At 36.8% G+C, this 12,023-nt stretch overlaps 3 protein-coding genes across 3 annotated transcripts; 2 read left to right on the top strand and 1 right to left on the bottom strand.

Moving 5' to 3' along the window:
- Positions 1–33: 33 nt before the first annotated feature.
- LOC113091306 (cell cycle checkpoint protein RAD17-like) lies at positions 34–2,768 on the bottom strand. Its single transcript, XM_026256731.1, has 8 exons — positions 2,371–2,768; positions 1,996–2,184; positions 1,770–1,855; positions 1,529–1,675; positions 1,220–1,366; positions 991–1,111; positions 719–776; positions 34–647 (listed from the first exon to the last, which is right to left on the bottom strand). The coding sequence occupies exons 1-8, from the start codon at positions 2,402–2,404 to the stop codon at positions 560–562; spliced, it is 870 nt and encodes a 289-aa protein (XP_026112516.1). The 5' UTR covers positions 2,405–2,768; the 3' UTR covers positions 34–559.
- Positions 2,769–4,647: 1,879 nt separating this feature from the next.
- On the top strand, positions 4,648–6,505 carry LOC113091307 (adenylate kinase isoenzyme 6). Its single transcript, XM_026256732.1, has 5 exons — positions 4,648–4,891; positions 5,093–5,185; positions 5,257–5,315; positions 5,563–5,708; positions 6,011–6,505. Exons 1-5 carry the CDS (start codon positions 4,855–4,857, stop codon positions 6,198–6,200), a joined length of 525 nt encoding a protein of 174 aa, XP_026112517.1. The 5' UTR covers positions 4,648–4,854; the 3' UTR covers positions 6,201–6,505.
- Positions 6,506–7,025: 520 nt separating this feature from the next.
- LOC113091305 (MARVEL domain-containing protein 2-like) lies at positions 7,026–11,613 on the top strand. Its single transcript, XM_026256729.1, has 8 exons — positions 7,026–7,663; positions 8,001–8,066; positions 8,353–9,558; positions 9,715–9,744; positions 9,826–9,998; positions 10,175–10,346; positions 10,580–10,630; positions 10,941–11,613. The coding sequence occupies exons 3-8, from the start codon at positions 8,374–8,376 to the stop codon at positions 11,058–11,060; spliced, it is 1,731 nt and encodes a 576-aa protein (XP_026112514.1). The 5' UTR covers positions 7,026–7,663; positions 8,001–8,066; positions 8,353–8,373; the 3' UTR covers positions 11,061–11,613.
- Positions 11,614–12,023: the final 410 nt, after the last annotated feature.

Genomic DNA, 12,023 nt, shown 5'->3' with positions numbered 1-12,023 from the left:
CCCAATAAATAAATAACAAAACATCCATTAAAGTTGCAAACACTGATTTATTGCAGTCACTACTTTAACTGAGGTGTAAGTTGTCTACTTCTCAGTCCAAGAGCATTATGTTTCACCATGACAACATAAAACTTTATTCATGGCTGTAAACTGTCATACTATGTTCCATTTTTTTGAGATATTTTCATTAATATCCTTTGAAGAAGAAAAAAAAAAAAACACTGAAACTATGTACAGAACAAGTACATTTCAATACAAGTAAGAACATATGAACAATTTTCTACATACTGTGTGAAGCACATAAATATCTACTAATAACTAGCATCTTTAAAAAACAAAGTAAAAAACTATAACCTAACAGTACAACAACTGCATCTGGGCAAGTGATATTAAACATGTCCATGTGAACAGTCAATCACTGTCATATTCCTCAATTAACAGGTCTTCCTCATTCAAAAGGGTTGTGGGCTGAAGCTGGCTGCCAGAAAGTTCCCCAGAAGGATCCTGGTTATTTGGCAAGCTGGGCTCAGTTGTGGCATTTCCTCGTGCAGATTCTGGGTCAGGGACTGAGCAGTAGAAGAATCTTCATGTTCACTGTCAGCATCCAGAACGCCAAGGTTTTGTCATTAAGTGCTCCGAGTCTCAGCCTGAAAATAAAGACATTTATTAAACCATTTCAGAAATCTTTCAAATGCAACAATAGTTTGATATACCTCACCTTTCAGGAAGCCTCTTTTGAGAAAGATGGCCAACATTCTGAATGAAGGCTATTTGAGCTGATATGAGACAGATAAAAAAATATATTAAATAGAACAAAAAGACAAAGCTGAATTATGCATGAGAAGAAGTGCACCATTCATTTTTAACCATATTTTTAGTCTTGCATACCTTTGTAGGAGGAAGGAAAATAATAAAAATTAAAGTTGAAAGATTATAGCATGCATATATATATATTTGTATAATTTGTAGATACTAAGGTCACATGTTCACCTTTATTTCTCATTGGGTTGGTGAGCTTTGCAAGATAAGGCACCAGTTCTGTCAGGAGGCACACAGGAGTAAGGCAGAAATGTAAGAAGAGCGACTGAGCAGTCAGGAAATTCTCTCTATACTATTAGTTAAAATATATAAGCATAATAAATTATCAATTACTCTAAATGCTGAATAATTCAAGTACAACACAAAGATGTTGATAAAGTAAAAAAATATATATATATACCATCTTGTTTATGTGTAGCCAATGTGGTTTATGAAAAGGCCTGAATCCAACAGTGGACTGGCTGCTGGCTTGTGCTCGAGAAGAGTTTGAGTGCATAAGGCCTCTAGTGGCCACCGATGAGCCATATTCCAACATGGTCGACCTTGACTGTGAAAAGATGAACACCATGACAACAAAATAAAGTTGTTGCTAAGGTACTACATGATGACAGTGCTCGGGAATCAAATGTTATATCTGCAGTACAATCTGAGTAACCCTGCATAGCCCTATGTGTGTTATTATAGGAAGTTCACCAGCATTTGCACTCACGCTCCACTCTGCTGTCAGGAAGTCTGCATCAGAGAGGTACTCGCTGGCTTTTGCTATATCCTCTACATCAGAAAAGAAGTCAGGGTAGTTCTGGTGCAGGTAGAGGTTGAAGAATTCACCAGACATATGGGAACGCTCAATGACAAGCTGAGGGAAAATATTATAATCAAAAGATTGTTAGAACATTAAAGCAGCTTAAATGATTTTCATTGTGTAATTTACATTATTAATTAATATTTACTTCTGGATCAACAAGTAGTTTGTCCCTTTGATGATCTGTTAAATGTGAAGGAAGCTTGGGTGCTTGAGTGTTTTCATAGCTTTCACCTGGAAAACACACGATATCCATTGGTATAAATATGAATGAATTTACACACAGTTCATGATGTACAACACATCACAGTAACAAGAAAAAAAAAAACATTTTGTCAAGAAAGATTATAAAATGAGAGTTGAAAACGACTAACGTTTGCAGTAGAGGATTTTCCCTAAAGCTCTGAACAGGAAAAGTGAAGCATCTTTCCCTCCAAAAGCTGGACTTTCATCCTGCGTGTCTGTTGATTTTGAAGAATTGCTCCTCCCCTTTGCCCTTTCGCTGGGTTTTGATGCAGGTTTGCCTTTCTTGGAAGCCCAGAGTCTTCTCTCCAGACAACTGTCTGAGAATTGACAGGAATGATTGCATAATTACAGTTTACATACAAGAATACTTTTTTCTTCTCTATTTTCTAATTAAATATTTCTAAATGATACATTACATAAATGTGTTCAGTAACTATTTGCTCACCAGTAAATGAAGAAAACTGCAAGTTGTTAAAGATTTCTGGAAAATTTCATTTTTGTACCTAATGTTATGAATTTCAAGTTCATGCAGAACATCTCTAAAGAGAAGTCTGGAGTTCTTGTCCCCGCTGAGACTATAAGACACAATCAGGACCAGTGGGCACCGGCCCATCTTAACAAATTGCTTGAATGAACAAAGCAAAAACAAGGACTCTGGTATACAAGATACAAGTGACAATATGTCATGTAAGCACCCTGGTTGCCTAAAGAACTGGTTTGGATATTCCTGAGATAAAACAAAAAATAATGGGAAAGTGTCACTCAGCATCTCAATGTTAATTTAACATTATGTTCAATTTCTCTTCTCATCGCCTTTTTCATCAGTTGCTTTTTAACTCGCCCAACACTTTCTCTTTAAAGTTTAAAGTTTCTATATTTTTCCACATCTGTAATATTATTGAAGCGTAGTTCTGTGCAGCACCTCTATAAGAATTATTTTCCTGTCTTCAGTCACTTTTTCTCCACTCATTTGTAGACGGTTGTATTTGTTGCCTCGTAAAAGAAACTCTTGGAATAACCCTGTTTGTGAGCTGCCATGGAAACTGTTAAACCTTGAATCTGTTCAAATAAAAAGGTCAGATAAACAAGCGAACAAGAACATTTAATAAAATACGCAGACGCCAAGATATAACTTATCATTCGCTAGATATTACATACGTATTACATACAGTGTCACTATCTGAACATCAGTCACGACTAGTAAGAAGAAGACTTCTGACTTGGATCAAAGCTTTGTGGGTACAAATCCTCCGTTTTGTATTGAGAGGTGGTGGAGGGATTTGACCACTCTTGGATCTGAAAACCCAAGTCCTTGGCAAGGACTTGAACAGTTGCTGTCTTCCCACATCCTGAGGGGCCAGTGAGCAACAGAATGGCGCCACCCTGTGGAGACAAAACCAAAAATAAAACAAAGAGTGTAAAACAATTCCCAAATGATTAAATAAACATACATCACACAACATACTTGTCAGACCTTTTTTGATTTGTCCAAATTAACTCTCAACCAGCTTTCAGCTTCTTCAACTTTCTTTCTGTGGACTATAAAATTCGGCCTGTCAGAAAAAAAAGCATTTAAGTGGAAATGCTTGTAGATTGAAATAACAAGAGCAATATGAAAATGTTAAGTAACCAACAGATGTGTTCTTAGGGGCACAATCTTTCTCAGAGTGAAATAGTTTGTATGACCAAGACTGGAGTACTCAGCCCTACTCTATGAAATCTAATTTACTGTAGTTCTTTAATCAAATTAATCAAAACACACTTGAAAAAGTCATAAAGAGATAGAAAACGAGGAGTTTTACATTTAATGGCTGCTACACGATAACGCGCTATTCTCATGCATGAGAAATTAACTCTTCCATGGCGTTACAAATAAAGTAAAGACAAAACAATAACATCCATAGTGGCTCTCACGATAATATCGTGTATCGTCGATCTCACGGGCTGACGATATGACGATCTGAAAAATGTACTTTCAAAGACTTTAACGTTACATACTTTTTCAGAGGATTGCTTTCCTCCCAAAGACAGCTCTGACATCATCAATTCTGACGTCCCATTCAGAAGATGAAAACCAAATCATTTACTATAAAAAGGCAAAGTTGGGACTCACCTCTGCAAGCTTACAAGATATGCACAGTAGTAAAGATTAGTGTAATTGTCTAACGTATATTACAAGTGAAGCAAACAGAAAGTTATATTCTATTAGCATTAAAAACAGCTGCACGCTACCAGAATTAACTCTCACCCCAGTAATCCCCTCATTTAATAAAAGTATTATCCGGCATTTTGTCCAAACATATGAGACTTAGGTCTTAGGTCAAAAGTGGGCGTTTATCACCATGTGGGTGTTTTCAAACTGTTGGGTTTTTCTGAATCATGCAATCTAAATGATCCCCCTTACCCAACCCCACCACTAAACCTAACGTCACTATTACATTAACCAATCAGGTATCATGGTGTAAAAACACCTTGATCTCGTAACTCCCATTACTTTCCTGCAGAGACCTATACTTGAAATATATTAGTCCTGCAAGTTCGCTACTGACCGTTAATTTAGCTTGACATAAAGAAAGCTAGCAGTCACAATTTATCAGGCAGCATCAACAAAACCATGGCTACCACACCGTTAGGGTAGTACAGTATACATATACCCTGGTCATTTCTACAGCTTACATTTGTAGAACAAAAAGGCAGACTATTTGTGACTGCAAGTAAGGAGTAACATTATGCTCACTATCCCTTTAAAGCTGTGGCGAACCACCCATCTGCTGGCGCACGCTGAAAGCGTCATCAACTACGCGCCACAATTTTCAACACGTTTTTATGTTGGTCTGTGCTGAAACAACCACATAAGAAGCTATAACCAACGGATTATTTAAATATAATTTGTTTTTTTATGCTTATTGATACCGAGTATCCAGCTGAGATTAGTGTAAATCGAGTTGTGTTGTTAATTCCTCTATCTCCGCGTGTGATATCTTGCAATGAGAATCATGAAGAGACCAAACATCCTTCTCACAGGTAACGTAACGTAGTCTTGTTTTGACACTGCGAGTTTTATATTTTTTCCAAATAATCTACATCACGATTATGTACTAGGTTGTACCCTGTCATACAAATGTAGATTGAATGTATTTAGCAGGCATAGCAATAATAAAAAAATAAAAATATAATAATAATAATAATTGCTAAACATTGATATACTTCCTCATGAAATGGCAGGAACCCCTGGTGTAGGAAAGACCACTCTGGGCAAAGAGCTGGCTCAGAGAACAGGACTAACCTATGTGAATGTTGGTGATTTGGCACAGGAGGGTAAGTTATTGTTCTTTAAAAATAAAAGGTATATAAAAAAATAATAATAATAAAAAATATTGTCTCTACAGGTCAGTTGTTCGATGGATTTGATGAAGAATACCAGTGTCCTATTTTGGATGAGGACAGGGTAAGTAATATTGTAATTTATCTATCTGCCATTTTTTAATTAATGGTTCCCCTTCAATGTGATGATGTATAGTACAGTGCAATCTTGAACAAAATATATTTTAGAGTGTTTAATTAGATAGGGAAGGGTATTCAGCAAATTATTGAAACCACACTGATCACCAGTCAGTCAAAAGCAAATTCAACAGACTGCACTTAATGTAAAAAAAAAAAAAAAAAAAAAGTTAAATACAATTAAATTTTTTTAGGTTGTGGATGAGCTGGAGGACAAAATGGGAGATGGAGGCATCATTATTGATTACCATGGCTGTGATTTCTTTCCTGAACGCTGGTTTCACATTGTTTTTGTCCTCCGCACCGATAACACCAGTCTCTACAATCGTCTTGAAAGCAGGTTTGTGTTCACAACAGTTAAAAGTATGTTCATTACATATGTGATATTTCAGTTTGAGCCTTTTTGGCTAGTTGAAATCTTTAATATAGATCTGGGATGAGCAAAACAGGAAACATTTAAGGGAAAGGATAATTTTAAATCATCCTAAGGAAGATAAAAGTTCCCCTAATTAGAGAATCACCCAAAAAGCATATTGAGTCTTCGTGATGAAGGGCCTTATGTACAGTTCAGCAGTCATTTACATGCTGTGTGGCTGTATGTTTCCTGATGCAGGGATTTAATTTGATATCTTTCATATTCAGAGGATACACGGGAAAGAAACTCCAGGACAATGTGCAGTGTGAGATTTTCCAGACTATCTATGAGGAAGCCATGGAAGCCTACAAGGAGGAGATAGTCCACCAGCTCCCCAGTAACACTCCTGAGGACCTGGAGAGGAATCTGGAACAAATTGTTCAGTGGATTGAACAATGGATGAAAGACAACAATTGACTTTATTACATTAAATGTCTTCATTATACGTGATGGGCTCAATCACTATTTGAAGTTATGTCAAAGGAGACAGAAATCACATTTCATAGTTACTGTTGCCCCAGACAGAGTTATTTTCACTACCATTGAGCTAAGGACTTAAGATCTGTGGGACTGTTAGAAATTACTCGATTTGAAAGAAGTTAAATTTACTTCCAAAATGAATGGAAGAAATAAATATTTTTTATAGTCTATTTAAAAGAGCCTTTTTTGTGGACTTTTGTCTGTCTTGTTATTCTCTGATTAAATTATCCAAGATAAATTAACATTCTTTGATAAATGGTATGTTGTTTAATTGCCACCAAATACCAGAAACATCTGTTATTAATTGAAATTTAGGACCAAATCTAATTCACAAAAATAATGGTAAATGGCGTGGGTGTTTCTCCTCAAAAGATGGATCATAAGGTTCACAAGTACATAATTTATACTTAATTAGATTAATTTGGCAACTTTTAAACTTGTCTACCCTAAGTCTTATTTCTAGCAGTGAAAAAGTCAGTCATGTTGGCGAGTCAGTTTGTACTTTTGCTTTTTAATTTTATTTTCCCTCTTATTCTCCACATTAATGCTTTATCAATAATCAAACCATCATATCTACTTCTAAACTTCCTGCATTATCCAGTCCCTCAGGCATACCATTAAATATAAGGAGTACCTGTGAGAAGAATGTTTGGTCTCTTCATTATTCTCATTGCAAGACATCACACGTGGAAAAAATGCAGTTAATAACACACCTCATTTTACTCTAATCTCAGCTGGATACTCTGTATCCAATTTACATACAAAAACATGACATGTAAGTAATCCGTTGGTCATTTTGTTGCCTTTTCGGTGCTGTGTAATAGATTTTTTTTTTTTGGCAAATTCTTAAAGACTGCCAAAAAAAAGTCACTCAATTAAATTGTAACTGGAATATGGTGGCCAGATTAACAAAATTAAACCATTTACCCATCCAATCCATGGAAGAACCCCAAAAAATGAGGGGGAAACCCCTTAAGACAAACACCAATGGACAGGCAAATCTCGTGGTCTCGGGAATCAAGTTGCTTCGTTTTTACAATTCTCCTGGTGTGAATTGGCACCTAGTGGAGGACTCAACAAAACCTGGTCGAAACCGTGATGAGCCGTAAATGTTTGAAGTGTAAACAAGGGATGACGTTTAAGGAGTGGTAAATAACCGTTGTCAACACAGTGTGCTCTCTTTTTTAAATGCAAAGTTCAAACAGTGTCTCACTCTAAAAAAAAAAAAAACAGTTTGTTTTGATAGATCAACTAATTTTTCATACATGGAGTGTTTCTGTTTCCTTGTGAAACTGGTATGTATCGTGACGTCACATACTGGGGCAGGGCAAGTCACGTGATCGATTCCTGTTCACCTGCAGCGCCCAGTGGCGGAAGACAGGTGAAAGTATCTGTACAAGGTAAGAGAGCGATGTTTTCTTATAAATAAATATTTGAGCAAGAATATGTAATCTACACCTTCACATTTTTAGCGTAGATAATGAAAACGCTCTCACAAGTGCTAAATTAGTGCGTTAATTCATTTTGTATTACTTCAGAGCTTGTATGCATTAGTTCCGTTTTATTTCTTACATGTTCTTTGTTGACAGGCAGGTTTCAAACCGCGTTAAGATCATCTCATGCAACACAGATTTTGTGCCATCGTTTTTTATAAAGTCACATTTTGCTATTTTTAACTCGTTATTTAAGCTCGCTTGGCCAGGGTGTAACTCACTTGTTTATTTTTTTTTATTTCAGGAAGCTTTGTAAGGGGAAAACACTGTTTAAAATCACCCTGTGAGGCAATGTAACTTCTGTAACCAGGTAAGACCGTCATTGACTTCAGAGTTTGGTAGTAGCCTACATAGACTAAACCCTTTGAAAACATTTGTTTTTAATATGTAAATGCACTTATTATTAAATAGTATTCATCATTTATTGGTTATAATCCATGGCATAACAATAATTATTGTCTTATTAATATCAGATATAATTTAAATATCAAATAATCCTTACTTTTATGTTTGTAAAAAAATTCCAAATGACATGATGTCAGTATATATGTGACACAAGGCTTTATAATGAAGTGGATAAACTTTCTGATCCTCAGTTCACTCAGCTGCTAAGAACCATGTCTTTTGGAAACGGGCCAGCGCCCCACTTTGATTGGGTCCGCAATATGCCTCAGTATGATGAGGTGCCCATCGGCTCCATGCCGTGGGGTCAGCATGCTCCTTACCCAATTGGTGGTGAAGTAGCAGCATCCAGCTATGGCAGTTTACCACCACCACCACCACCACTTCCCGAAAACCCTCCTGTTGGTCAGGATTTCTACCCGAGTGATGTTGAAGACCAGGTGGATGATGCCATGGACATCAAACCCATCCGACGCTTCATTCCAGACTCTGTGAAGAACTTCTTCAGAGCCAGTGGCAATCAAGGCAGCAATAAATGGACCTTTCCACCACCACCACCTGAAGTGAACACCACCACCGGAGGTGTCCCATGCTCTCCTCCACACTCACGTGCACCGTCACCTACAGCCCCCAGCTCTTACCTAGACCCTTATGGAGGGTCTGGAGGCAGCTACAATTCAAGGAAGGAGCAGGCAGTTTTATTGGGGGAGCCGCTGGAATCAGTTTCTGGACGCTCTTTGCAGACGGCTATGACTTATAGTGAGAAGGTGGAGGAGTACAATCAGCGCTACGCATATATGAAATCCTGGGCCGGACTTCTGCGCATTTTAGGATGCGCAGAGTTGCTTTTGGGGGCTGCTGTTTTTGCGTGCGTCTGTGCATACGTGCACAAAGATAATGAGTGGTTTAATATGTTTGGTTACTCCATGCATCAGACGTATGGGGGAGGGTATGGGGGATCAGCAATGGGTGGGATGTATGGAGGAACTGGGAGTTCCTACTCCGGACCCTTGACTCCTTTTGTTATTGTGGTGGCTGGAATTGCCTGGATAGGGACTATCATTCTATTAGTGTTAGGAGTGACCATGTATTATCGTACTATTCTACTAGACTCCAGCTGGTGGCCAATCACAGAGTGTGTGATAAACTTGACATTAGCATTGCTCTACTTGTCAGCTGCAATCGTGTATGTGCGAGACACAGTCCGTGGAGGTCTCTGCTATTATCCACATTTCAACGCTGGGCCCAATGCGGGGTTCTGCCGAACTGAGGCTGGGCAGAATGCTGCCATCATCTTTCTCTTCCTCAACATGCTGTTGTATCTTGTGGGAGCTGGCGTGTGTCTTAAGCTGTGGAGACATGAAGCTGCAAGGATGCGCAGAGAGAGAATGAGTCAAGATGTAAAGTTCAAATCATTTGTTCTTTGAAACTAATTAACGTAAAAAGAAACATAATGCTCAAAATGATTTTCCTATTTCAGTCATAGCAATAAATAATCTCAAGACTTTACTAATAAAATCTAATTCGCTTGCTCTTCTGTTCTTATTTGTATTTAGTTTAAATCAGAAGGACTTCCGCTCAATTTGGTAAGCAGTTGAATTTTAATATCAAGAAGAATATTTTAAGATTTTGAAATCATTGCTGTAATGTACTATTTGTAATCTCAGATTGGTGCCGGCTCAAGTGTCTCTGTGCCTATCCACACTGCTCCAGTAATGGCCAGTCCAGAATCTTATGATGGCATACCTGTCAACCCAGTTATGATGGAACCAGAGATCTTAAGGGGTCATATTCCTGCTGGCCACATCCCCAAACCTGTGGTCATTGCAGACTATGTGGCGTAAGTTTCAAAGAACACAAAATCAACAAATTAACTTCAGTCTATTTTATCCAGTAGATAAACTCGATTTTAATGATGTTCAGAAATTAGTGCACATATTTTAGACTGATTATTGTTGCCCCATCCCTTTTGTGATTACTATATCTGAATGTTCTGTCTAATCTTTCTCCTCACAGGAAATATCCCACCATCCGGTCTGATGAGGAGAAGGAGCGATACAAGGCTGTGTTTAATGATCAATATGCAGAATATAAAGAGTTGCATGCTGAAGTTCAAATCTTAACACAGAAGTTTGAGGAAATGGATATTCTGATGAGAAGTCTACCACAGCATCCTTCGACCCAAATGGTAAAGGTTTTAAACAGCATTTTGCTTTTTTTTTTTTTATTATTATTACTCTTGAGGTTTTTATATTTAAGGAAACTACATGGAATATTTGTAATCGAAAATTAATCTCATGACCATTGAAATTAATAAATTCAGAAACAAGGATGTTTAAAATGTATCTGTATACATTTATCTGAAATCTTTTGTTCTAAAAAGAAAATAAATTTAGGTATTAATTGGTTTTCCTCCCACAGGAGCAAGAGAGAGTCAATAGCATTATTCATGAGTTTAACAGAAAAAAGGCTGTAAGTACTGTTTGTCTGTTCTACAAGTTTTAAAGTAATATACAGAAGACATGTTTGGTATTTTACTTTTCCCAGAAAAGATAACCTATGACCTATGTTCTACACGTTGCTTTGACCCATTTCAAACCTTCATCTGCCTGTTGCCTTTCTACATTCTTTAGTCACTGCAAAAGAATGGTATCTGTCTCCATTTGAGAGCGACAGGCAGTAGAAACGGAAAAACTGGAAATATTAGAGGGACGTCAGTAGAGCTATTGACATATTTACATACTTCCTGTCTGAAGATTATTCTACCTGTTTCTGGTTGTAGGACCCAACGTACCAGGAGAAAAGGGAGAGATGTGAATATCTGAAGAGCAAACTTGCACACATAAAGCTGAAAATTCAGGAGTATGACAAAGTCATGGACTGGAATGATGGTTACAGTTAAACAGAACTGCAAAAAAAAAAGTACTGTCTAAAAGAAAATTGTCCATGGCTATACCATCAGAAATTAACAGAGTGTTTGGTTTGCTCTTGGTTGGTATTGATATAATTTCATATTGATTTCAATAGATCAGAAAAGTATAATGAAGGACATGTACCACGTCAAACCCAGCACTGAATATTTGACCTTCTTTATTACTGACATGTCTTGTGAAGCAACATCAGCAAAGTTTTTAATATATACTGTACATTTCTGTATATACTTTTTATTTTAGAAGTAGGTAATTTGAAGGAAATCACTGTAATCTTTAAAAAAAAAGTGGAGAATATGATGTAAATAGCTCTTAAAATTGTATTTGTTTAAATAGCAGTATCTCTGTAATGATCCTAGATTACTTGGTATTTTACAGTTTTTCTAGTATAATTTTTAGTTGTTTTTTTTTGTGTGTGTGTATTTTATACTGTCATTTGTGTTGTGTTATGTTACTCTACCTTTGAATTTAATCATTTTTATCATTGATATTGAAAGTGGAAAAATAAACACACCTGCCTCCTCATTTTACTGGCAAACATTGTCTTTTCAGCAAAATAATGAAATATTAGTTTGTACTTCTCATGCTATGTTACATGGAACAGTAGTAAAGTAATCTCAACTTTTACGAGCTTGACAGCTCTGAAGGTATCAGGTTACAAGCTGCATGGAGAAAAGGTGCTCATTCACCTTTTTGTGCAAACCATATTCCTCATGAATCCTGAATGTGGTGTGTAATAATCTACAACAATGCTGCTTTAATTAATGTTATTATTTTTATGTCAATTTATTGAAATTGAAACCATAATTACATTACAGTGTTGAGTCACACATCGAACTAAGGAGACTGAAAATTAGCAAAGCACTTAAGAATAACTTGCTTTTTATTTCCAATGAAATTTTGACTGGGAAGGATTTAAAAGATCCCTCCCAGAT

The sequence above is a fragment of the Carassius auratus genome, unplaced genomic scaffold (genome assembly GCF_003368295.1).
Source record: "Carassius auratus strain Wakin unplaced genomic scaffold, ASM336829v1 scaf_tig00214183_4049273_7079891, whole genome shotgun sequence".
NCBI classification, from domain to species: Eukaryota; Metazoa; Chordata; class Actinopteri; order Cypriniformes; family Cyprinidae; genus Carassius; species Carassius auratus.
The sequence above is the reverse complement of the archived record's forward strand: the minus strand, read 5'-3'. Positions and strand labels throughout refer to the sequence as shown.

Coding starts and splice junctions, on each gene's coding strand:
- LOC113091306 (XM_026256731.1), bottom strand. CDS start 2,404: ATGTTCTGCATGAACTTGAAATTCATAACATTAG. Junction 1,856..1,995: donor GAAAATCCTCTACTGCAAAC/GTTAGTCGTTTT, acceptor TGTGTTTTCCAG/GTGAAAGCTATGAAAACACT. Junction 648..718: donor CAAAAGAGGCTTCCTGAAAG/GTGAGGTATATC, acceptor CTTTATTTTCAG/GCTGAGACTCGGAGCACTTA.
- LOC113091307 (XM_026256732.1), top strand. CDS start 4,855: ATGAGAATCATGAAGAGACCAAACATCCTTCTCACAG. Junction 4,892..5,092: donor ACCAAACATCCTTCTCACAG/GTAACGTAACGT, acceptor ATGAAATGGCAG/GAACCCCTGGTGTAGGAAAG. Junction 5,709..6,010: donor TACAATCGTCTTGAAAGCAG/GTTTGTGTTCAC, acceptor TTTCATATTCAG/AGGATACACGGGAAAGAAAC.
- LOC113091305 (XM_026256729.1), top strand. CDS start 8,374: ATGTCTTTTGGAAACGGGCCAGCGCCCCACTTTGATTGGGTCCGCAAT. Junction 10,347..10,579: donor AGCATCCTTCGACCCAAATG/GTAAAGGTTTTA, acceptor TTCCTCCCACAG/GAGCAAGAGAGAGTCAATAG. Junction 10,631..10,940: donor AGTTTAACAGAAAAAAGGCT/GTAAGTACTGTT, acceptor TTCTGGTTGTAG/GACCCAACGTACCAGGAGAA.